General features: G+C 35.7%; 6 protein-coding genes and 1 pseudogene across 6 annotated transcripts in view; 2 read left to right on the top strand and 5 right to left on the bottom strand.

Moving 5' to 3' along the window:
• LOC104711815 (heterogeneous nuclear ribonucleoprotein R-like) overlaps positions 1 to 1,014 on the bottom strand; it is a 3,877-nt gene extending 2,863 nt beyond the window's left edge. Inside the window, exon 1 of the mRNA XM_010428585.2 lies at positions 801 to 1,014. The gene's annotated coding sequence lies outside the window, so the exon portion shown is untranslated. The remainder of the gene's footprint in view (positions 1 to 800) is intronic.
• Positions 3,188 to 8,884, top strand: LOC104711814 (nicastrin). Its single transcript, XM_010428583.2, has 17 exons — positions 3,188 to 3,346; positions 3,443 to 3,583; positions 3,739 to 3,852; positions 3,936 to 4,050; positions 4,634 to 4,716; positions 4,867 to 4,943; positions 5,363 to 5,440; positions 5,903 to 5,974; positions 6,077 to 6,150; positions 6,260 to 6,392; positions 6,500 to 6,571; positions 6,748 to 6,867; positions 7,090 to 7,161; positions 7,262 to 7,402; positions 7,599 to 7,683; positions 7,773 to 8,217; positions 8,466 to 8,884. Exons 2-17 carry the CDS (start codon positions 3,496 to 3,498, stop codon positions 8,728 to 8,730), a joined length of 2,034 nt encoding a protein of 677 aa, XP_010426885.1. The 5' UTR covers positions 3,188 to 3,346; positions 3,443 to 3,495; the 3' UTR covers positions 8,731 to 8,884.
• Positions 9,050 to 9,863, bottom strand: LOC104711813 (replication protein A 14 kDa subunit A-like). Its single transcript, XM_010428581.1, has 3 exons — positions 9,795 to 9,863; positions 9,392 to 9,673; positions 9,050 to 9,309 (listed from the first exon to the last, which is right to left on the bottom strand). Exons 2-3 carry the CDS (start codon positions 9,648 to 9,650, stop codon positions 9,245 to 9,247), a joined length of 324 nt encoding a protein of 107 aa, XP_010426883.1. The 5' UTR covers positions 9,651 to 9,673; positions 9,795 to 9,863; the 3' UTR covers positions 9,050 to 9,244.
• On the bottom strand, positions 10,642 to 11,337 carry LOC109126594. The gene is made up of 2 exons (XM_019230283.1): positions 11,095 to 11,337; positions 10,642 to 10,928 (listed from the first exon to the last, which is right to left on the bottom strand). The coding sequence occupies exons 1-2, from the start codon at positions 11,206 to 11,208 to the stop codon at positions 10,779 to 10,781; spliced, it is 264 nt and encodes an 87-aa protein (XP_019085828.1). The 5' UTR covers positions 11,209 to 11,337; the 3' UTR covers positions 10,642 to 10,778.
• On the bottom strand, positions 11,538 to 13,733 carry LOC104711812. The gene is made up of 3 exons (XM_010428580.2): positions 12,866 to 13,733; positions 12,351 to 12,519; positions 11,538 to 12,147 (listed from the first exon to the last, which is right to left on the bottom strand). Exons 1-3 carry the CDS (start codon positions 13,661 to 13,663, stop codon positions 11,687 to 11,689), a joined length of 1,428 nt encoding a protein of 475 aa, XP_010426882.1. The 5' UTR covers positions 13,664 to 13,733; the 3' UTR covers positions 11,538 to 11,686.
• On the top strand, positions 15,511 to 17,559 carry LOC104715592 (annotated as a pseudogene).
• On the bottom strand, positions 18,182 to 19,567 carry LOC104711811 (ubiquitin-60S ribosomal protein L40-2). Its single transcript, XM_010428579.2, has 5 exons — positions 19,397 to 19,567; positions 19,205 to 19,291; positions 19,019 to 19,121; positions 18,520 to 18,586; positions 18,182 to 18,418 (listed from the first exon to the last, which is right to left on the bottom strand). The coding sequence occupies exons 1-5, from the start codon at positions 19,497 to 19,499 to the stop codon at positions 18,392 to 18,394; spliced, it is 387 nt and encodes a 128-aa protein (XP_010426881.1). The 5' UTR covers positions 19,500 to 19,567; the 3' UTR covers positions 18,182 to 18,391.

Raw genomic sequence — 22,807 nt, 5'->3', positions numbered from 1 at the left:
GTGGAGGAGACACAGAAGCAAGAAGCAAGTGGGGAGAGAGAGAATAGAACCGTGGAAAGGTTGGAAAAGAAACAATAAGAGGTCGATAGAATAGAAAAAGAAGAATAAAAGGTTCGAATTGACGCTCTGCCATAATGCGGCTAAAAAAAAAAAAGAATCCCAAAGCAAGAAAGGTGACAAACAATAGACAAAGAGAGAAGAGGGCTACGAATGCTCAACAGGTTGAAACAAAAAAAAAAATAAGAAACGACCCTGAGAGCGGAAAAAAAAAACCATGATATCAATAGGGCTTTGGTTAGATGCAAAGAAGGTTTAAAAAATCATGGCAACAAGAAGGTCAAGACATAGTAGTATCTCTGAACAACCCACTTAGAAAACTTCAGCTCCATGTTAGATCTCCCAACACACAATTGCAAGTTGAATTTTTTATTTATGCTGCCAATCTAACCTGTTAAGAGAATCCCTCAGCTTATAACTACAATTTCTATTTGATTTACTCAGACATTTACACACACAAAATAGACCACAATGATACCAATCAAGAACAATCCGATAACACCCGTACAAAGCTAAAACTCACAGTAAAATCTATCAAAATCGTTTCAGCTAAACTTCGCAATCATTGGTATAGATAACAACGCAACTGAGAACAGATTCAGTTTTACAATTAAGATACGGAGAGCTCAAAAAAAACCCCAATTTCCGAAGAAGAACAAATCGGATCCCCAACCAAAAAAAGATACACGAAAGGAGACGAAGAGAGGCGCAATGAGATGAAACAAGACAGAGAGAGAAAGTACCTTGAAGGCGATAGAGCGAGAGAGAGAGCTTCCAGAAGAAAACCCTAATTTGATGAGGATTACGGAGAGGAGAGGATGAGGAAGAAGTGATTCGCGCAGCAGCTCAGGTTGAGAGAATATGTATAAAATGTGTTTGTAACTTTTGTATGACCTAAAAAGATGCCGCAAGTGATTATCAAAGGAGGAGGAGGAGGAGGAGGTTGTAGTCACCCTTATTATTATGCTACCACCATCTTATATTAGTAGAGTTAAATTACCCGATCTTAATAATATGCCACAAAATCTACAAACAAACAAAAAAATAAAAGAAAAAAATGACTTTGATGTTAAGTTTTATGCACAAAGAAAAATATATCAAAATTGGATTAAAATTAGATATAATTTCTCTCAATTTTCAGTTTTCTTAATTAATAGGTAATTTATATTTATATATAATCTATGTTATATTATACAATTTAGAAAAATAAAATCTAATCAATGATAAATTTTTCTTTCACACATTATAAATTAATATCCTCTTCTATGTTGTTATATCTAATTTTGTTGATGAAATATTACTAAAAAGTTAAACTAACATATAACTGTCGTGTTTTCCCGCGTTTTGCTATGTATGATAATTGGTAACAATATTTTTCGATTTGGTTTATTAGAACCAGTCGATTAATTTGATGTTATTAACAAAAGAAACAACTATGTAAAAAAAAGTAAATGTTTTAAACACATTTTTCAATAAATAAAAACGAATCTAGAAGCATAATATGACATAAATAGTCTTTACCATACCAAAAAAAAATTGTTGTTGAATGAGAAAAGAAAAAATTATATTTAAAAAAAATCATTTTTAGTATATCAAAATTTGCACAAAATAGAAGTAGCTCAATTTTTAATTTTTTATATTCCTTCAGGGAAAGTTTTGAAAGTTGAATTATATATGAATCGACCGGAAATTTTCTTCGACGAATTATTACTAAAAGAATTAAACTAACACTAGATTTTAACCCGCGGTACACCGCGGGATTATTTTTTTTTACTAAAATCATTAAATTTTAAATTGTAATTGTTAGTTAATTTTTTACGTTTTATTTGAAGTTTAAGATTGTATAATTGTATTTTGATTGTTAATTCTACGATTTAATCTGCGGTTTATATACAATACAATAATTTATTTTTGTTATAAATTAATTTCACCAATCCAAGATAAAAATATTCAGAAGATGAGCCAGAATTCATTACAAAACTTATTAATATCCGTTTATATTATTAAGTTGTATCCGTTTGTTTATAATAATCATGTATATAGAAGTGTCAAACAGGTCGGTCCACATTTCTTTTTACATGGACCGTAGCGGGTCAACCTGCTAAGACCGTGGTCGTTAAAGTTATGCCCAAGCATGTCCTCAACCTAAATTTTATATTAATTATTCTTAAAAAATTTAGTGGCAAAGAAAAAAAAAATTTTTAAATAACTTATAATATTGATATTTTGGAGTTATCTTAATTGGTATAAATTAAATTTTCTCATATTATCACATATTTCACATATTATATATACAGAACTATGTAAAAATATTATATATATATATAATATATTTATTTTAATCTTATATTTATAGTTTTTGGGACAATTCGCCAACCGCAGACGACATTTCTTACTAAAAATTTGTAATCCCGATAAACTTAATTGTAATGACCATCTTTTAACAGTACACCACAGACCTATATTTTCTATATAAACTATATCTTTAGAAATTTATTAATTTTTAGTATAATATATTGATGGTCGTAGCGATGGACTATTGATATTTTAAAATTATAAGAATATCGATCATAACCCGTCCCATAATAATTTAAATTTATTAAATAATATATTTAAAACATTTATAAAAATTAATATATATAGAAAGCTGACTATTTAGGAATTTAGGAAATTGGGTTCAGAGCTGGAGATAATTTAGGAAAATTATATTGGATTGATAGGAGAATATTTAATTAACATACTTTATTTTGCATATTTCGATTTTTTGTTTTATTTTTTAAAAATGTATTTTTATGGTAATAGTATTGGTTGTAAATACCTTTGAACTCCAAGCCTTTTTCTCAAAAATGCTGTGAAATTAATAATATAGATATAATAGTGTTTTTCCGTTTTTGCTATGAATGGTAATAATATTTGTTCGGTTTGGTTTATTAGGACCGGTAGATTAATTTGATGTTATTGACAAAAGAAACAACTATTTTTTGGAAAAAAGTAAATATTTTTTAAAACGAATCTAGAACCATTATATGACAGAAAATAGTCTTTTACCAAAAAAAAAACAAAAATTGATGAGAAAACAAATTTATAAAATATTTTTAATTATTTTAATCCATTAAAATCTGCACAAAATAGGAGTATCTCAATTTTTATTTTCCTTCAAGGGAAGTTTTGAAAGTCGAATCGACCGGAAAAATTCTCAGTCTTTGACCGCGTAATCTAGGTTTCTTATCTCCGGCGAATCGTAGCTCTCTCTCTCTCTCTCTCTCTCTTCCAATTTCCCCCTTTTTAGGTACTGTTTCTCTTTAACTGATGCTTCTTCCGATTCTGGGCTCGTAACGTTTTTTATCTCTTATGAAATTGGTCACATTTCTGATCGTATCTGCAGCGATGATTTCCAGGTAGCTTCCCGCTGATTTCCATTATTCCGGCGGGCCAGCTATGATGGCAATGGGACTTCCTCGTCTTGTTGCTTTTGCTTTTGCTCTTCTTCTAGTTTCAATCCTTCCTCTACATGTCTCTCTCGCTGGTGAGTTTCGTCCCAATTGGTCTCATCTTTTGTTGATTTTAATATAACATTTTACTTTTTAGTTCATCTTGGAATGATTGGTTTGTAATTTTGATTCACTTATATTATCACTTTAATCTATCTGATCACTGTTTTGATTTCCATATTTCGTGTAGGTGAGGTAACATCTATTGAATCTGTTCCTGACCTTCAGAAGCTAATGTATGTTGTTGTTGATGGGTATCCTTGTGTACGCCTTCTCAATCTTTCTGGAGAGATTGGTTGTTCAAGTAAGCCTCTTCTGTGTTTGCCTCCTAACTGATTGGTATTATTCGATTAGGTTCCCTTAACTTTTATGTTTATTATTACTCAGATCCTGGATTGAATAAGGTGGTGGCTCCAATCATAAAATTGAAGGACGTTAAAGATTTGGTTCAGCCACACACTATTTTGGTTACAGCTGATGAAATGGAAGATTTCTTTACCAGGCATGTCTCCTTTGTCATTCTATTGTATTTATAATCTCTTAACTTGTGGAGTAGTGTTTTACCACTTGCTAAGCAGGATATACATATGCATGAAAACGGTGTAGTTCTCATTTTGGTGTTTACATAACGTCAAACAAGAATTAGCTTGCGGTGTTCGCCAGATGAGCCATTTTCGCTTACATCCTCAAAAATAACGTCTATACAAGGATGCAGAGTTTCACTAGTACTTTAGTATTTAAGGCCAACACTTTTTGTTTTCTTCTTTTTCTCCCTGAAAGTGAAATAACTGACTGGAATGAGTATACCCTCTTATCAGCATTTTTAAAATCTGCTATAAATGTAGTCACTTGGTTGTTGGTGCATCAGAAATGGATTAGGTATTATTCAGTAGAAACCTGTAATTCATTGGATTTTTTGCTTTAATTTCATTCGACAAACAAAAAGTGGGTATACCTCGAAGCAGTTTACACTAGAATCCTGCAGTCTGGCTTACTTCTGGTATTGTTCATTAGACTGTACATCACTTAGACACTCTCTTCAGATTGAAATGACACAGGATCGCTCCTCTTTGTGCCTTTTCCAGGGTGTCAAGTGATTTGAGCTTTGCTAGCAAAATTGGTGGTGTTCTAGTTGAATCAGGATCTAATTTCCAACAGAAATTAACAGGTACTATGGCGATCCACATATTTATGATCTGTCAGCCTGAATGGATGTTGACTTATACATTGATTGTCATTTCTTAATTCCCTTAAACAAAGTACTTGATACTTCTTATCTATCTTCATGGCGTTAGTATTTCTTTCTTCTTTCTTGTAGGCTTTTCTCCTGACAAAAAGTTTCCTCAAGCGCAGTTTTCACCCTATGAAAACGTTGACTACAAATGGAATTCAGCTGTACGGTACCATAAATCTGTCTGAAACTTTGAAGTTACTTTTTCCTGTGAGCACTTTTGTAGTTGGTTGGAAATTGTTTCAATCAGTTATCACGAAATCCATTGTCAAGCATTTCCGAGTTATATACTGTTCTCTTCTGGAACTATAATTAACAACCTGCTAACACACAAAACAACATAAATCCTTTTCTTATGGTTTAGTTTTTGTATACATTTTACAAAACCAATGCATGTATCTGTCCAGATGATTACTTATAAAGAAGCCTATAAATCAGTTGCATATTTATATAACTTCATAAAATGATAGTACCTCTTATTGGTTTTCCATTGAGAAAAATGAATTTAATTCTTATGAGTAGTTGCAAGCGATAAGTCTCTAGGCTCTGGCAATTGACCATTGTTAAAAATGATTATTTGCAGGCATCAAGCATAATGTGGAAAAAATATAATTTTCCTGTGTACTTATTGTCAGAAAGTGGTATATCAGCTGTGCAGGAGGTAAACCTTCAAACTTGAATTCTTTTGCAAATTATAAATGTTTCTAATTGTGTTGTCAGAATAACTAAGGATTACCATTTAGAAATATGAGGTAATGAACTAAAGCCTTAGAGAGGCATTATGACCGTTCGTCACACTCTTAAGAGCAGTATTGCTTGATGAAAATATGGCTGGAAAATGGTGCATTAGATCTGTTTCGTCAAAGTCATATGAAATGATTACTCCTAGTTTAGTTTGCATAAAATTTTCTAAACATTGATTACCCGTTTTTAAATATAAATACAAATGATTACTTCTTGACAGAACCTCATATGTTGTTGTTCTTACTAGATAAGGTTCTGTCAAGAAGCTAGCTTTATATTTCTGCTGTGTTGGTAGCAATCTAAATGTGTATGTTTTAAGTGGATAGCTTCACGTTTCATGTTATGAACTATTTCTTGACATCCTAATATATCTGTTCAGATCCTTTCCAAGAAAAAGATGAAGCATGGTACATATACCAGTGATGTTGCTGAATTCAATATGGTTATGGAGGTATTTGGCTTTAGCAGTGTAGCTCACTGGAATGTTAACCAGCTTTATGGATCTTTACTTTGACTTAGATTATGACATCCACTTCTCTATTTGTTGTATTAGACTACCAAAGCTGGAACACACAATTCGGAGGCTTGTTTGCAGGAAGGAACTTGCCTCCCATTGGGCGGATATAGGTAAAAATTTTAGGAGATTGAAATTTCTATATTACTGTCTGATTTGAAGACCTATGAAACCTTTTAAAGGATACGTTTCGTTTTCTAATAACTTTGTTATGAAGGACAGTGTTTGGTCCTCGCTTCTACCAATCAGTCCTTCGTCTTCCAACAATCGCAAACCTATTGTGCTAACTGTGGCCTCCATGGATTCTGCATCACTTTTCCGTGACAAAAGCTTTGGTGCAGATTCACCAATATCTGTGAGATATCGCTATTTTCTGCTTGTGGATTGTTCTAGAATGTGTTTATTTAATCTTCTTATTCTTCTTATCCTGATTCATTGCGCAATGCGTTCTCCTTCTTTCAGGGTCTGGTAGCTCTTTTGGGAGCAGTTGATGCTCTTTCTCGAGTTGATGGTTTTAGTAATTTCAAAAAGCAGGTGCCAGTGAATAAATATAATTGCCAAATCTATTGAGTTTCTTGCACACATCAGTGTACCATGCGATTTAGTTTTATTTTACGCTTTTTGTTGCTTGCAAGCTTTAATACCAGAGGTATATCTTGCGGTCTGCTGTGTTTTGGCTCTTATAGCTCTACATGTATAAATGAATGCAGCTTGTGTTTTTGGTTCTGACCGGAGAGACGTGGGGTTACCTTGGCAGCAGGAGGTTCTTACACGAATTAGATCTGCATTCAGATGCTGTCACAGGCCTTAGCGATACTCCGATTGAAACGGTAATCTTTATTGTTTTGATCTGACAAAGTTGGTAGAGACAGCTAGTCCCATGCATGAAATCCTTTGTGAAAAACGTTGCATGTGTTTCATGGTTGCTGCAACTTATTTGTTCCTTAGTAGTGCAGAAAGCAGGTTTATTGTTTAATCAGTGTTCCTTGTGAAATTGAAAGTTCACAATTCTCTAAAAGGATTGAATTCAAATTTCTGTCTTCTATTAACAGGTCCTTGAAATAGGATCCGTTGGAAAAGGTTTAAGTGGAGGGATAAACACTTTCTTTGCTCATAAAACTAAGGTGAGAAATTCCTAATACCCTGAAACTCTTACATAATTTGTGGGATGATGTGAAAACTGTCATAGGCAACTTAACATCCACTTTTGGTGTTCTGCTTTAGGTTTCTTCAGTTACAAACATGACACTGGATGCTTTAAAGATAGCTCAGGATTCACTGGCATCAAAGAACATCAAAGTTCTTTCAGCTGATACTGCAAACCCTGGAATACCCCCATCCTCCATGATGGCTTTCATGAGAAAGGTATAATATTCCAAGTAAATAGATGGAAAGACAATTCAAATGTGTATTCTGACTTTGAAAGAGAAAGTAACTATTTGAATATACTTCCCCTTCGGTTTATCATGAATATGAGAGAAGTATATTTGCTTACTGTTATGTGATTTTGATCCAGATTCCCTAAAGTAAAAAAGGTATAACATCCTATTCATTATTGCAGAACCCTCAGACTTCAGCTGTTGTTCTTGAAGACTTTGATACCAAGTTTGTGAATAAGTTCTACCATAGTCACCTAGATGACTTGTGTAAGAAGAGTCACAGCCTGTCTTTCTCATCTTTTTGCTCTAAACCCCATTTTGCTCTTTTCTAATCCCTTTCTGGTATTATATTGCAGCAAATATCAACTCCTCATCTGTAGTAGCTGCTGCTTCTGTTGTGGCCCGTACACTTTACGTTCTTGCAAGTGAAGACAAAGATGCAAGCAATTCAGCTCTGGGATCCATCCATGTCAATGCTTCTTTTGTTGAAGAGCTTCTAACCTGTCTTTTAGCTTGTGAACCGGGCCTATCTTGCAACTTGGTAAAAGACTACATTTCACCAACAAACAATTGCCCAGGCAACTATGCTGGCGTCATCCTTGGAGAACCTTCCTCCAAACCTTACCTTGGTTACGTCGGTGATGTTTCTAGATTTGTATGGAACTTTCTTGCGGATAAAACATCTGTCCATAAGGGAAACACAACCTCAGTTTGTTCGAAAGGAGTCTGTAGCAAAACCGACGAAGTGTGCATTAAAGCAGAGAGCAACAAGGAGGGAGCATGTGTTGTCTCCACAACCAGGTAACTTTTGTTTGCTTGGAAATTGCATTTTGGTTTGCAACAAATCTCAAGTCTGGTAGGCATTGGAAAGGATTATTAATTAGGATAGGCTCCAGAAGTGGAGCCTTTTTAGACTTGAGTTGAGAATTTTTGGGTTGTTGACCTTTGAATTGAACCTATCAGCATTTTCTCCTTCCGTTGGCCTGAGATGTATGGCGCAACCCAATTTGTTGTCGGACCCGTAACACATTAAGCTCTGGTTTTGGCAGGTATGTTCCAGCTTATTCAACCCGGTTGAAGTATAACGATGGAGCTTGGACGATTCTGCCTCAGAACTCATCGGATTCTATGGGGATGGTTGATCCGGTATGGACCGAAAGCAACTGGGACACTATAAGGGTGCGTGTGTACACAGTCCAGCACTCAGCATACGACAATACAGTCCTTGTTGCAGGTATTACAGTCACAACGTTGGCTTACATCGGGATTTTGGCTGCAAAGTCACTCATCACAAAAGCATTGAAGCAGGACTGAGACTTGTATTTGATTCCCTCTCTCCTCTCAGCCCAAAAAATTGCTTTTCAGTTTCATCAAGACATCGCCTAAATAGCAGCACCAAAACTATGTAGTAGAAACCTTTTTTCTCAGCTAAGGTTATTTAAAAAAGGGTCTTTTTGAGCTAATTCAATTCCGTATTAGACTGGCAAGAACTTTCTCAATATTTATCAAAAACACCTAAAAAAGGCAATCCCATTACGAATCTAATTCCAGAGCAAAAGACTAACTGCCAAGAAGAAAATGGTGTAATCTTTTGTGTTTTGGTACCTCACAATAAGTACTGAACAAATCAATATAGAAAAAAAGGCAATTGAAGCTTAATTGTAATAGATTTAAGAAGTGGTTACATAGACTAAGTAAAAAAAGCAAATCTCAGAATCAGAAAAGGTTTGGGTGTGACATAATTAAGGCATAAGCATCTACAAAAGGATTTTAATGGAATCACTTGGTTGATCAGGATCATCATCCATCATCAACAACAACAACAACATTAGATGAACAAGTGCTTGAACTCCCCACTTGCTAGCTTACATAGCTCATTGTAATTCTGCGGATCTGCAAAGCAAAACCACAAGCAAATGTTGTTAATACATCAAAATGGAATAGATAAGAAGGAAGGGATCAATGAAAAATTTACCAAAAGTGTTGCCAAAATTGGTCCAAGTCTCAGCACGAATGGAGTTATCACTCTCAGCAATTCCAATAACCTCAAGGTAAGTAGTAAGAGGAGGAGTTGTAGACGGTCCCCTAACAACGATCTGAAGATCATCAGTAGATTTCCCAATCACAGAACCAGTGTCTGAACCGATCACTTGAATCACAGTTCTGACCTTCTGACCAATGTAACGCCTCAACAGAGCTCCGTTCACAAAAGCTGAAGGACTTGAAGTATCCATTTTTCTTCTTTTTCTTTTTTAATCTACCAGTCAAAAGATTCAAAATCGATTAAATCAATCAGTTTCATATCAACAACGATGGAGGAGGATAAAATCGAAAACAAAAGCAAATCTCTGAGAGTTGAGGATCTGATAATATTTTACCTTATTGGAGAAGATGAATCGTGTCGTCGAAGTTGGAAAATGATTTTAGCCCTAATCTCTGTTTCTCTGAGAGGCTTTGTGAAGAGAGAGAGTTAATAATGGAGACAATTTTGGGCGGGAAAAGAAAAGGTACAGATGGCGCCAAATAAGTATGAGGCCTATAAGAATTGAACCCATTGGGCTTGATTAATTTCTCTTGTCTCGTTCAGTTTCGCAGTCCACCATTTTTTCTTTGTTCTCTCTCTAAAAACATAGTTTATGATTATGATCATTTCAAAAAGAAGTTATTAGATCATTTAGAAAAGTATTCAAGTTATATTTTAAAGGATTTAGTAAGATTTTAATATTTTAGAATTTTGAAAGATTTAGAAAAAAAAGAAGTTTCTAAGACCATCACCTACCCAGCACCGCTCTCAACATTTCTTTAAAAAAAATAGTTATTTTAATCACAATTAATAGTAACTACTCGAAAGTCGACACCTGTTGATATTTGTTGAGAATCGTTGCTTCCACAAACAATAGAAGAAACCATTCTGGACCAAATAATGGATTTTTTATTTTGTTTTTGGGCTCTATTCATAAGAGTAACTATGAAAGAAATGTTCAGTGGAAATGGCCTTAGAATCATTCAAAATAGCGTTCTAAAAAAAGTTATGATATTTTGAATAACAAGAGATTTAAAGTTGGATTTATATACTATAAATTGAATAACAAAAAATTTTGAATTATTTTAAAGGACTTTCTATAAATCGTAGTTGAATAACATAAGATTTCATGAGATTTTTAAAATCCTTTAAAATGTTAAGTTCAATACCCCTCATAGTTAGTTAATATATTCAATTGCATTATTTAAATTTGAATTACATATTACAAATACATATTTATATATAATATTATATAGGTAAAGAAAATTCTTAGTTTTGTGAGGAAGAAAAGTTACATATTAAAGAGATTAAAATTGAGGATTAACTTTGTATAAAAAAATCATTTGTTCTCTTTCAATTTCTTGGTTATAGCAAAAGCTGCTCCTGCGACTGCAACGATCACCGCTGATATTATGATCGTCTTTTTTAGCGTTTTTGTCGGGTCTCTCTTTGCCTTGGCGTTTTCCCTTTTTTCCACGATTTTTTGTACCTTTTTCCCATTGAATTCACGTATAGAGATTTGTCATTTGTGTACAAGAAACAAAAGTGATAAAGCTTGTAATATTTGATAGTTAATCATGTAAAATCAACTCATCCAATAACTATATCAATAAGGATATCACAAATCTTGTCACATACTCATCTAATAAGGATACCTTTTCAGAAGCGATCTCTGAAGAAACAGGATCTACTTGGAAATTTTTGTTTTGGCCAGGATTTAGTTCAGCTGCTGCATCACCTTCTGGAAATGTTGTTGTATCCGTCGCCATTTTCACACTTTGTTTTAGGCTTTCTTTTTTCTTGTTTTCTTACGAAAAAAAATGTTTTGAACACAAAACAAAATGAAGATAGCTAGAAAATGAGGCTAAAGTAAGTTTGGATTTTGTGGCTCTAAAGTCTTATGCCTCTAAAAATAGTTTGGGGTTTGTGTTGTGTATTGCTATGGATCTTTCAGCCATTCCATACGCTTTTTTTAGCACTCTTCTTAGAATTATTTTCCGCATTATTTGCTGATGCCACTAAAAACAAAATAGTGCAATTTTTCCTTTTCATTGTTTTGATCTTCTTAATTAAATTTAATAGAATTACATTTTTGACATACTATAATTTGAATTATGTTTTTAACGAATGTAGTGTACATGTTTGCAAAGACTTGTGAGGAGAATACAAATAAATTTTATTTGAACAATTTTTACAGAGACCATCTATATGCCTCTGGTACAAAAGAGAGTTGTCAAAACACACAAATCAAAAGGAAGAAGCAGATCCTTCCAAAAGAATAGTTTTCATATGTTGAATCAGCCCATCCATCTGCTCTCTCGAATGCAACGGCGAAGGATACACAAACGCACAGTCCAGTTTTCCGTCTCTTAGCGCATCAAAAACCGCAAGAGATGGTCCAACCCCGTGGATAGACGCGCACCCAATGTAATCCCTTACCCCGAGAGAAGCCAACTCGGGTTCTGGAGACTCGTCGATAACAGGATCTTCAAATATAGAGATGAAAGCAGTTCTAAGAGATGAGGAAGGCGTGAGATTAGGATTCTCAATGGCCTTGCACATTAAGAAATTGAGATCAGACATATCCGTGAAGTGCTTGTTCGAATTCTTTGCGGATGTGAATGAGTCGTAGCATCTCTTGGCTAAGTCCCATAGCGTTCCTTCTCCGGTTATGTCGTGTGTGTGAAGAATCCCTGCATGGTAGAAACCTGATAACATAACAACAAAAGTATCAAATAACGAACCATTAGATCAATACAACAACAGGGACTGTTTAACATTAAAATTTCTGAGTTTCAAAGCCTATAATATATAACTTGTTGCAACCATGAGAAGATCTACGAACATCTACCTAGACCTCATTAAGAGCATCAATCTTTCTTATTGTAATCCTAAAAATGTTCATACTTACCAAAGTCATTTGACGTAAGAGGAGGTTCAAGGATGGAACGACAGTCGGAAAGAGTCACCACAGCGTATTTCTCTCCTTGGTCTGGTGGTAGATTCTTTGAGGAATACGCAGCGATTAGCCCCGAGGAAGCTAAAGCCGCCCATAGCTTTATCCCTCTTGCCTTGCATCCCTACCAAAAATGTAAATCGAATGCTCCAAAATTTTAGGCTTTAGCACAAACCAAGATCCTCTTTCTTATTAGCCCTTTTGTGTTACAAATCAAATCTATGCATATGTAATTCTTATGTCACACGAGTGATTGTCTTAACATTAATATATAACAAAACTACAACAATACACATTGTGGTTACACACTTACTCCTCATATCTAATTATATTCATATAAAATACTAACCAACATTATTCAATTGTAAACAAATATTAATACTTTTAAAACACGTAACTAAAATAGTAATTAGCACATAATCCGGAAATAATAGTTGAGAGTGCTGAGTGAGAGCAGTAGAGTGACTTACAGCCACAAGTTTGAGAGTCTCATCTCTTTCCAGTTTAAGCCTCACCACTTGCGATCTCTTATTCGGTTCCTCCGCGTCCACGAAATTCAAATTCGAGAACCGAAACGCGTTCAGCGAGTAACCAAGCACGTCCATCCCACGCGCCCAGAACGGTTTATTCCCTTTCCCACTCGGGATCAGCTCCTCTATCGCCTTACCTAAACCTAACTTCACCGTCGTCTCCGCCGCCACGGGACCGTTTCCGCAACCATCACCCGCCGCGGTCTCTTTCATAAACTCTCTCAGAAGCGTAACCGCTGCAGTCCGATCGCACGCCCCCGTGTTTAACCGAAATGTGAGTACACGCTGCTCTCCGTCGTCGGTCAGATCGTAGAGGCTGACGACGAACACGGCGGACTCGGAGTTGATCCAACGGTGTGGATCGATCCACGTGTTTTTGTTAAGCTCGTGTTCTAGGATGATCCTGTGCGGATCAGCGCGTGGATCGTCGCTGTCTCTGATGATCCGAGCGGTGGATTCGGAATCGAAAGGGTGGATTACGACGCGAGAATCGACGGCGGAGACGACGAATGAGAAGGAGTTGGCGGACGCGTCGTAACGGAGAGTGGAACGGAGGGTAGGATGGTAAATCTGGAGTTTGTCGAGGGTGTTTTGGAGATTTTGGAGTTTTGGTGTTCGGGAAAGTAAGAGAGCTATGACGGCGATGCCTGTGCCGCCGTCAATTGCTCTGCACCAGCTGTATTCAGTTCCTCCGACGGGTCGGGTCATGGACTCGGGTCGCTGATTCGACTCACTCATAATTATTATCTTGAGAAAGAAGAATAGATAAGAGAGAGATTGTTTGTTTGATATTTTAAGATTTTTTTGTTGGCTAACTAATATGGGAAGGAAGATACAGTGACGCAACCTTTACTTGATTCCGGTTTAGTGTTTTTTTCTGGTTTAATTGATCAATTAGATTTGGTTTTGTAATTCGGGATTTACATTTTGGTTTTGTCTTGGTCACATTACCAGTCTTATTAGTTTCAACTTTCAAGGTAAGCTCAAGTTGTTGAAAACAAACTATAAACCACCCTTAGATCTTAGATCATTGATTTGAATTTTTTTTTCATAAATTGTGGCTAAATGAGACAATAAGTATGCATTTCCACGTCACTATCTTATTTAATTGGATTTCGTATATTATTTATTTTCAAGTATTCTTTCTATCCCAGTTTATAAGTATTCTTTGGTTAAATGCACAAAAATTAAGAAATAATAATTATTTTATTATTTATAAAAATTCAACCAATAGAAAAATATATAGTATAATTCAAATAGTCACAAATTATTAAACTAAAAATATTATGCTTAGAATTTTTTAAAAAATAGAACAAAAAAAAAAGCTCTATGCATAATTGTGATTATGTAATACTCTCTGGAAAAGACTCTAAAGACATGTTAGAGCATCTCTTCATCAAATTTGGATCGATGGAAAACATGGGGTTGCATAAGACGTTTCTTTGTTGGTACAAAAAACTGCTCGTTTAAGTATGAGATATACTATACAAAATCACAAAAATCTGTTGTTTGATTATCAATAGAGAAGTAGCAAATTTGACATATTATACAAAATCACAATGGTCATATTTATAATATGCCGCTTTATTTGTTTTTTTCAAAGCATTTATGATCTAAGTGGTGAATTATAAAGCAACAAAAATATAAATCCATAGTTCATGTTATAATATGTTATAAATTACACTTACATATGTTATAAGCCCTGGGTTATAAGTGACCTTTTGCTCTTCAACTAGAAGGTCATTTGTATATACTATTTATAAGTTTTGATATTCTAGTTTTTAACACATCAAATTAATGCAGATACTAAGATATGATGGTACTAATTAAGATAAATATATTAATTTTTCTTTAGTTTGAAAGTCTATATAAAAACTATAGTGACAAATATGTATGTACACACTACACATCACACATTAATTAATTATTCTGGAGAAACCAATTATTTGGTCATTATATATTTTGATAGCATTTAGCCATAACGTAATTCTTCCAATCTTTTTGTTGCTATTTTAAGTTTTTAACATTTTTTTTTGTTGCTGGAAAATTTGTCCTTTCTGATTATTTCAACTTCATTTTAATTTGGGAGAGATACTTCCTTGTAAAAAAAAATTCATTCAAATTACTTAAATTAGTGAATAACACATAGTAAAGTGTCTGAGGGGGAAACTGATGGTCATGATGCACAATTTTGTTTAATTTAATTTAGTTTTAGATCAGATTTAGCGCCAATAAATTTATCCACTATTTTTCTTCAGTAATACTATTTAATTTCAATTTGTAATAAAAGAGTTGTTAAAAATGGATAAAAATATAACAAAAGTAAATTAATTGCAAGCCACATTATGCACTTCTTATTTTAGAGTGAGATTAAGATTACTTTACGGATCCAACTTATCTTTAAAGTAAAATATTTTCCTTCCTCTTTCCCCTAGATAAAAAAAACACTGAATCAAAAAAACTAATTTTCTTCATCACAGAGTTCTCTTTCTTTGTAAAGGTATATATGGAAAAAAAACTATTGACACATCAAAAATAAAATCAAAATAAATTGTTGTGATCTTATATAGAGTTTTCTTGCACCAATGAGTGTTTCAAAGTTTGTATATGTATTACTATTGATTGTATTGATTAATATTAGCAATAATGGCGTCGACGCATTTCACAAAGTTTTCAAGAGATTGCAATCTCAATCAACATCATTGGAGAAAGTGAGTCCTCTTCAGAGACCGGCTTGTCACTTTCAACCTCCCCGCCATTGGATCAACGGTACATTGTGCCATTTTATTCAAAGTTCATATTTATTTTGTAGTAACATTATTTGACAAAAAATATATATATATATTAAGATACGAAATTGGTTTTTTTTTTTTTTTTTTTTTTTTTTNTTGTCAACCAAAAAAAATCAGCTCAAACGAGCCAATTGGTATACGAAATTGGTTTTAATTGATGAATTGCTTCTATTACTAAAGTTTCTATCAACCATCAAATTACATTGTTCTAACTTTTTTTTCGGTTTGTTGTTTTGCCATATACCTTATTCGTGGCATTCTCGACTCCAACAGATCCTAATGGTACGTAAGTCCATAACATCTTTTTTATATGTACAAGTTCATTGCAAAAACATTACATGATTGCATGTAACAAAATTCAAAAAATTGAAACAGCCCCAATGCTCTACAAGGGAATCTACCATTTCTTCTATCAATAGAATCCAAAAGGTGCGGTTTGGGGTAACATTGTGTGGGCGCACTCGGTTTCTAAGGACTTGATCAATTGGGCCAATGAATCCGACACCGTTGCAGATGATACCTTGAAGGGTTGTGCTGGAGTTCAGCTTATCCCAAGAACAATCTTGCTCGACTCTAGCGGGAAGCAACTAGTATTTTGGCCTATTGAAGAGATTGAGTCATTGAGAGGAAAGAATGTCCAAATGAAAAACCAGAAAATGGAGAAGGGCCAACGCTTTGAGATCCAAGGAATCACTCCTGCTCAGGTAAATTATAATATTTTCACAAAGAAATATTCATAATTTTTTTAAGATGTAAGGTTTATAATTCATATTTTGCGTAAATTCAGGTGGATGTTGATGTGACATTCAACGTTGGAAGTATAGATATTAGAATATCCCACATTAGTTGGGATTAGTTTATTTGGGTAATATATATGTGATGTGGCAAACCTTCTCCCTTGAGCTAGCTTTTAGTAGTGAGTTAGGCCCTTTACTAATGATAGAAAATGCCAAAAAATTTGTCGCAAGCTTCACAACCAAACCACTAGAGTTGTGTAACATGCAGGGCCGGCTCAAAGTTTTCTTGCACGTAGTGCAAAATTTTTTTTTCCCCTAATTTGAAGGTCTTATTTGTAGATTTTTAGAATTTTGAGATGTTTTTTTGTCAAAATATCAAAAATTGAAGATCCTAAACACCTTATAATTTTTTTCAAAATATTGTCACATGATGCAAAAGCACCCCTTGCACCTCTCCAGCGCCGGGGCTGGTAACATGAAGAGTGCAAATGTGACAGGCGGAGTCGGACCTTTTGGTCTGATCACGTTGGCTACATCTGATATAGAAGAATACACTCCTGTTTTTTTCAGAGTCTTCAAAGATGCCTCAACCAATCAAGTCTAAGGTCCTCATGTGCTCTGACGCCAAACCGTATGTTTACCTAACTCACTACATTAACTTATGCATACGCTGTTGGTTTTTTTACTAACATTAATCATATATATTATCGACAGTTCGACTCTCAAAACAGATACCGGCGCTGACGCCAAACAGAGGATGTATAAACCATCGTTTGCTGGTTTTGTGGATGTCGATCTCGCTGATGGAAAGATCTCTCTAAGGAGTTTGGTATGTCACAAAGACACAAACTAATTCATTTTTTTCTACATATGAACGTATATAAATTAGAAGTAACACAATGAACGGAGTGACACTAATTACTATAAATAAATGCAGATTGATCACTCGTTGGTGGAGAGCTTTGGGGCAAAAGGAAAGACAGTGATAACATCACGAGTGTATCCGACAAAGGCAGTAGGAGAAAAAGCTCATTTGTTCGTATTTAACAACGGATCACAACCAGTGACCATAGAGAGCCTCAATGCATGGAACATGAGCCTCTGAAGATGAACCAAGGAGCTAAATGACCACCTCAAATTTTTTTTCTTCGTTAATTAATTTCATTCTTTTGTTAGATAGACAGAGAGAGGGTACTTGTGACAAGAAACTTGTTGTTGTACATAGTTTCTCGCTTAGATGGGTTAGAAATCTCAATTAAATCACACTTTTAAATGCGTTATTATTGCAAAAATTAGCTGATGTACATAGTTAATCACACTTTTAAATGCGTTATTATTGCAAAAATTAGCTGATGTACATAGTTAATCACACTTTTAAATGCGTTATTATTGCAAAAATTAGCTGATGTACATAGTTATCAAAATATAAGATAATGTTTTAGAGAAGTTTGTTGTTTCATAATATAGGATGTTTTCAAACTTCAATTATCAAAATATAAGATAATGTTTTAGAGAAGTTTGTTATTTCATAATATAGGATGTTTTCAAACTTCAATAAAACTCTTCTTAATCAAACAAATATATTCTAGGTTTTCAAATTTACAAGATTCAATACACTAAGACATGCTATAAGTTCAATTGTTTATCAATTTATAAAGATAGGATCTCTTAATCAAGCAAAATAGCCGATAGATTCAATACACAAACAATTGAAAACACAGTAAAACTACGAATTCAAAACCTAAAGAGAGTGATCTGGAATTAAGCATGAATATCTGATAACTGATTCAGAGTAGATAGAAAACCAAATCCTTCTTTTAGTGATATTATCTTTTAACATAGAAATTCACTGAAACAAAAAAGAACAAACCCCACAAAGGGAAGATAACAAAAAGGAGCAAGCAAAGCAAGAGATGAGATTCCTGATACGAGTCTCTCTACTTAATCTTCTTCTTAGGCCTCAACTGCAAATAAGACATCAACAACAACAAAATGTTGTTCAGATAACAATTCATAGGATAAACACAAAAACGATACATTACATAAGCAAGCAACAAAATCCAACCTGGTTGCTGTGACCACACTTCTTCTTCCTGCAGTTCACTGCCCTTGGGTGAAGACGAGCGTAACACCTGATTACATAACAACATTAGAAATCATCTCTAACTTGCAACTATCGAGACCACAAACTAATCAAAACGGACTAATCTAATGGAATAAAACAAGCTTGTGCATCAATAAAGAATTAACCTTTATATGAAATAATTCAACAGAAAGATCAACACCATATCAAAATATAAACAATAACAAACATTTTGATAATCAAGAACCATTTGCATATAAATGTACCATTCAAGAAAATCATCTGGAAAGATGAAAATTTTGACCAGCTGACAAAGTTTGGAGAATGGAAATGTTAATATCGGGAACATTTATAACCTCTACACGCATTGTCAAATGGCTTGAGAAGCTAAGTTAATTCCCATACACAACTAAACCCTAGCAGCACACATAATAACCTAATTGCATCAGTAGTAGCACGTATAAGAAGAAGTGAAGCTTACTTGCGGCAAATCATCTTGTCTTGGTTGTACTTACGAGCCAACATCATCAACGAAGGCTCAATGATACCTCCTCTGAGCCTCAACACAAGATGAAGTGTGGATTCTGATTACAAACAAAACGATTCATTCAGATAAGCTCGTGAAATGATAAATCAACACAAAAAGGATTTGGAATGAATCGTTTACCTTTCTGGATGTTGTAGTCAGCCAAAGTACGGCCATCCTCGAGCTGTTTACCGGCGAAGATCAATCGCTGCTGATCCGGAGGGATACCTAAAGGAGAAACAAGTGAAAATGATAAATAAGAGATCCGAAATTTCACAAATGTAAAAAAAGAGAAGAATCGAGATTGCGTTTTGAGTAAGGATGAAATGATACCTTCTTTGTCTTGGATCTTAGCCTTGACATTGTCGATGGTGTCACTGCTCTCAACCTCGAGAGTAATGGTCTTTCCGGTTAAGGTTTTCACGAAGATCTGCATCTTTCTGTGTTTTTTTTCGTCTTCTTCTCTCAAAACCTAAAGACGATGGAGGCGGCTCTTTATATCTCAATAATGTTCATGTCTAGGGTTTTGCACTTTTATAGGGCTGGGTTTTGGATTTTTTTTTTTTTCATTTTGTTACAGGCCTTTACTACAAAAAGACCCAGCCCAGCCCATTTAATAACTTTTGCAGTTTTTTTTTTATGCTCAACGCTTCCACCTATGCCTTAGGATTTTGAGTGCCTTCCACACACTCTGTCAACATTAAAATTTTACGATATCTATTTAGAGGAAGCAAGACCTGTGATTATTAGACAATGATCATTGTAATAATACTTCACACGTCATGCAGTAGCTTAAAATTTGAATTTTCTTTCTTTTTTCTTTTTGAAAAAGGTTTTCTATTTAAATTGCAAAAAGAAAAGAAAAACTTATAAAAAGCAGCCCAGCTTTAGAGTTTGTTTTTGGGACAGATCCAGATAAAAAAAGGGCAAAGCCCATTAAAACACATATAGTAGAACTCAGTAATAATCAAAGGAGAGTGGTCGATAGAAGATTAAACGACGCATTCAAAAGGAGGAGAACCAGTGGTTGAGCATCATTAAGGAGAGGGATGGATCTGCTTCTCTCAAGCTAGAAATCTTGCTGCGTATTACGGTGTCAATCAGTCGGAGCAGACACTCTGCAGATCGGAACTTGTGGCGGTGAAGACGGTGGTTTCGCTCTTCCCAGATTGAGTAGAGGGTGGCTTGCCAGGCTAAGAGAGTGAGGCGAATCCGAGCCTTGGATCCCTGGAGTGATTGCATGCATGCAAGAGTAATCTCCCAAGAGGCTTCAGGTTGGATCCCACATCTAACAGAGATTAAAGACCAAACCGACCATGTGAAGTTACAGTTGTAGTATATGTGATCTCGACTTTCCGGAGCCAAGTTGCATAGCAAGCAGGAAGGGTTCGTCTGAAGTCCCTACTGGAGGATTCGATCTCGTGTTGGGCATCGATTCAAGACCAGGAGCCAAGTGTGAAAGCTATGTTTTGGGATCCCTCGAGAGTTCCATACCGCTTTATGCCAGGGGACCAGAGGAGAGGGGGAGCAGAGAAGACGATAGATCTGGCCCGTTGAGTACTTGTGGTAAACTTTTCCTTCTAACTCCCACTCATAGTAATCATCACAGTCTGTCAGATTCAAGGTAGTGATGTAAGCAAGTAATGATACATGTTTGTCTGTTCTGGCATGAGGGATAGACCAGCGACCATGTCTGTACAGCTGATTGAGTGTAGCAGTCAAAGGGATTCCCAGTCGAGTTTCAGCAGTAGTAGAGAGGAACTCCTTGATTTTCCAAACGGTGACCAGTTATCTATCCAAAAAGAACAGGTCAGTCCATTCCCAACTCGCATTTTTATCCAACTATATACCTCATCCCGTAGCTTCAGTAGTTTGTTTGCCAACCAAGAGTAATGCTGCCTCGGTTTCATTGTCTAGTAGGTTTGCAGTGATCCTCGCAGGAAGTAATGCATGAACCATGCAACCCACACGGAGCCAGATTGAAAGAATAGGAGCCAAATGAGTTTGATGAGGCAAGCACAATTCCAGTAGTTGAGATCCTGGATTCCCAATCCTCCCTGGGTCTTTGATTTAGTTACTACTTCCCACACGATTCTAGTAGTATGAGGGCCTTTGACATTTCATTTCCAGAGGTAAGCACTACATAGAGAGTGAATCTTGGAGACGCATTTCTTTGGAAGGGCAAAAGTAGAACACCAGAAATTGGAGATCCCAGTAATGACAGTGTTGATGAGCAACAACCGACCAACAAAAGATAAGTGCCTCGCACACCAGTTGTTTATTTTAGCTTTTACCTGTTGCAGCAACGGTTCACAATCCTGTATTGATAACTTTTTTGTGCAGAGAGGAACGCCTAGATATCGGACTGGGAGGCAGCCATGAGTGAGCCCTGTGGTAGTGGCAATGAGGTTTATTTCTTCTTCAGAGAGTCCCCCTGTAAAGAAAGAAGACTTCTGGTGGCTGATAGCAAGGCCAGACCGATCTTCAAACTTCTGAAGTACCTGAAGCACACTTTGAATCGACGAGAGGGAGCCATCAACAAAGATAAGCAGATCATCAGCGAAGCACAAGTGAGTAAGTTTCACCGTTGCACATTTGTGGTGATATCCAAACTTTCCTTCTTATGCAGCTCTATTTAGCATTAATGATAGGTTATTCATTGCTATGACAAACAGTTAGGGCGGAAGGGGGTCACCTTGCCTCAGACCACGTTTACCCTTGAAGTACCCATGAACCATAAGCCAACTGTGAAGTTAGTGGTGCAGATACACGCTTGAAGCTACCGCAAGTACTGTCCTGGTAGTGCAAGCCCTCGAAGACAGTTGAACAGGAAGTCCCACGAGATGGTGTCAAAAGCTTTTGCAATATCAACTTTGATCATTACCCGCTTTGGCCCGACAGCTTTATGGTAACTATTTACAAGTTCTTCTGCAAGAATTGTGTTCTCTAGTAGTAGTTGATCCTTAACAAATGCGGTTTGGTTTGGTAGGATAAGGGAAGGGAAAATAGATTTCAGTTTGTCAACTAGGAGCTTGGATATCACTTTGTACAAGGTGTTGAGGCAAGAGATGGGTCGATAGTCGACTATTTTTGAGGCTCCAGGTCGCTTCGGTACCAGAGTTAAGATGGTGGCATTTGTGGAAGCCGGGAGGAAAGAAGAACGAAAGAAGTGCCCAATAGCAACGTCCCCCATGCTGCCTTATAGAACCCAGAGGTAAGTCCATCTGGCCATGGTGCTTTGTTCGGATTGATCTTCATCATAACCTGTGTAATCTGCGCTGGTGTAGGAATTAAATTCATTACTTCAGTCTGAGCTTATGTGAAGCGAAAAGGGTTAAGGGAGTGGAACCACTCTTGCGATGACCAGGTAGAGGGGACTAACAACTGGTCTGGTGCAAGGATAGATTTGAAATGGGCAACAGCCAGCTCACTCATTTCCACCGGGTCTAAAAGTAAGTCTCCCGATTCAAGAAGAAAAGATCGAATAGTATTGTAGCTAGCACACGCTTGGCAGAATTTATGAAAGTACGAGGTATTCAGATCCCCTTCCTTTAACCAGTTGATCCGAGACTTTTGCTTGAAGTAACTCTCCTCAATGTCTCGCAGGAAGTTCCACTTGGCATGAAGATCACGCTCTTGTTGGAATTGGTGCGATGTTGGATCGTTTAAGGCTTGTACCTGCACATCTTGCAACAAACGGTTAGCTTCACTTACTTGCTCCTGTATTTTTGAAAAGTTCTCTCT

The sequence above is a fragment of the Camelina sativa genome, chromosome 9 (assembly GCF_000633955.1).
Source record: "Camelina sativa cultivar DH55 chromosome 9, Cs, whole genome shotgun sequence".
In the NCBI taxonomy this organism is placed as follows: domain Eukaryota; kingdom Viridiplantae; phylum Streptophyta; class Magnoliopsida; order Brassicales; family Brassicaceae; genus Camelina; species Camelina sativa.
This window is presented reverse-complemented; position numbering and strand designations above follow the sequence as displayed.

Coding starts and splice junctions, on each gene's coding strand:
- LOC104711814 (XM_010428583.2), top strand. CDS start 3,496: ATGATGGCAATGGGACTTCCTCGTCTTGTTGCTTTTGCTTTTGCTCTT. Junction 5,441..5,902: donor GTATATCAGCTGTGCAGGAG/GTAAACCTTCAA, acceptor ATATCTGTTCAG/ATCCTTTCCAAGAAAAAGAT. Junction 6,868..7,089: donor GCGATACTCCGATTGAAACG/GTAATCTTTATT, acceptor TTCTATTAACAG/GTCCTTGAAATAGGATCCGT.
- LOC104711813 (XM_010428581.1), bottom strand. CDS start 9,650: ATGGATACTTCAAGTCCTTCAGCTTTTGTGAACGGAGCTCTGTTGAGG. Junction 9,310..9,391: donor CAATTTTGGCAACACTTTTG/GTAAATTTTTCA, acceptor TTTGCTTTGCAG/ATCCGCAGAATTACAATGAG.
- LOC109126594 (XM_019230283.1), bottom strand. CDS start 11,208: ATGGCGACGGATACAACAACATTTCCAGAAGGTGATGCAGCAGCTGAA. Junction 10,929..11,094: donor CAGAGATCGCTTCTGAAAAG/GTATCCTTATTA, acceptor AATGGGAAAAAG/GTACAAAAAATCGTGGAAAA.
- LOC104711812 (XM_010428580.2), bottom strand. CDS start 13,663: ATGAGTGAGTCGAATCAGCGACCCGAGTCCATGACCCGACCCGTCGGA. Junction 12,520..12,865: donor AGACTCTCAAACTTGTGGCT/GTAAGTCACTCT, acceptor CATTTTTGGTAG/GGATGCAAGGCAAGAGGGAT. Junction 12,148..12,350: donor TCTTACGTCAAATGACTTTG/GTAAGTATGAAC, acceptor TTATGTTATCAG/GTTTCTACCATGCAGGGATT.
- LOC104711811 (XM_010428579.2), bottom strand. CDS start 19,499: ATGCAGATCTTCGTGAAAACCTTAACCGGAAAGACCATTACTCTCGAG. Junction 19,292..19,396: donor TAAGATCCAAGACAAAGAAG/GTATCATTTCAT, acceptor TTTCTCCTTTAG/GTATCCCTCCGGATCAGCAG. Junction 19,122..19,204: donor TGACTACAACATCCAGAAAG/GTAAACGATTCA, acceptor GTTTGTAATCAG/AATCCACACTTCATCTTGTG.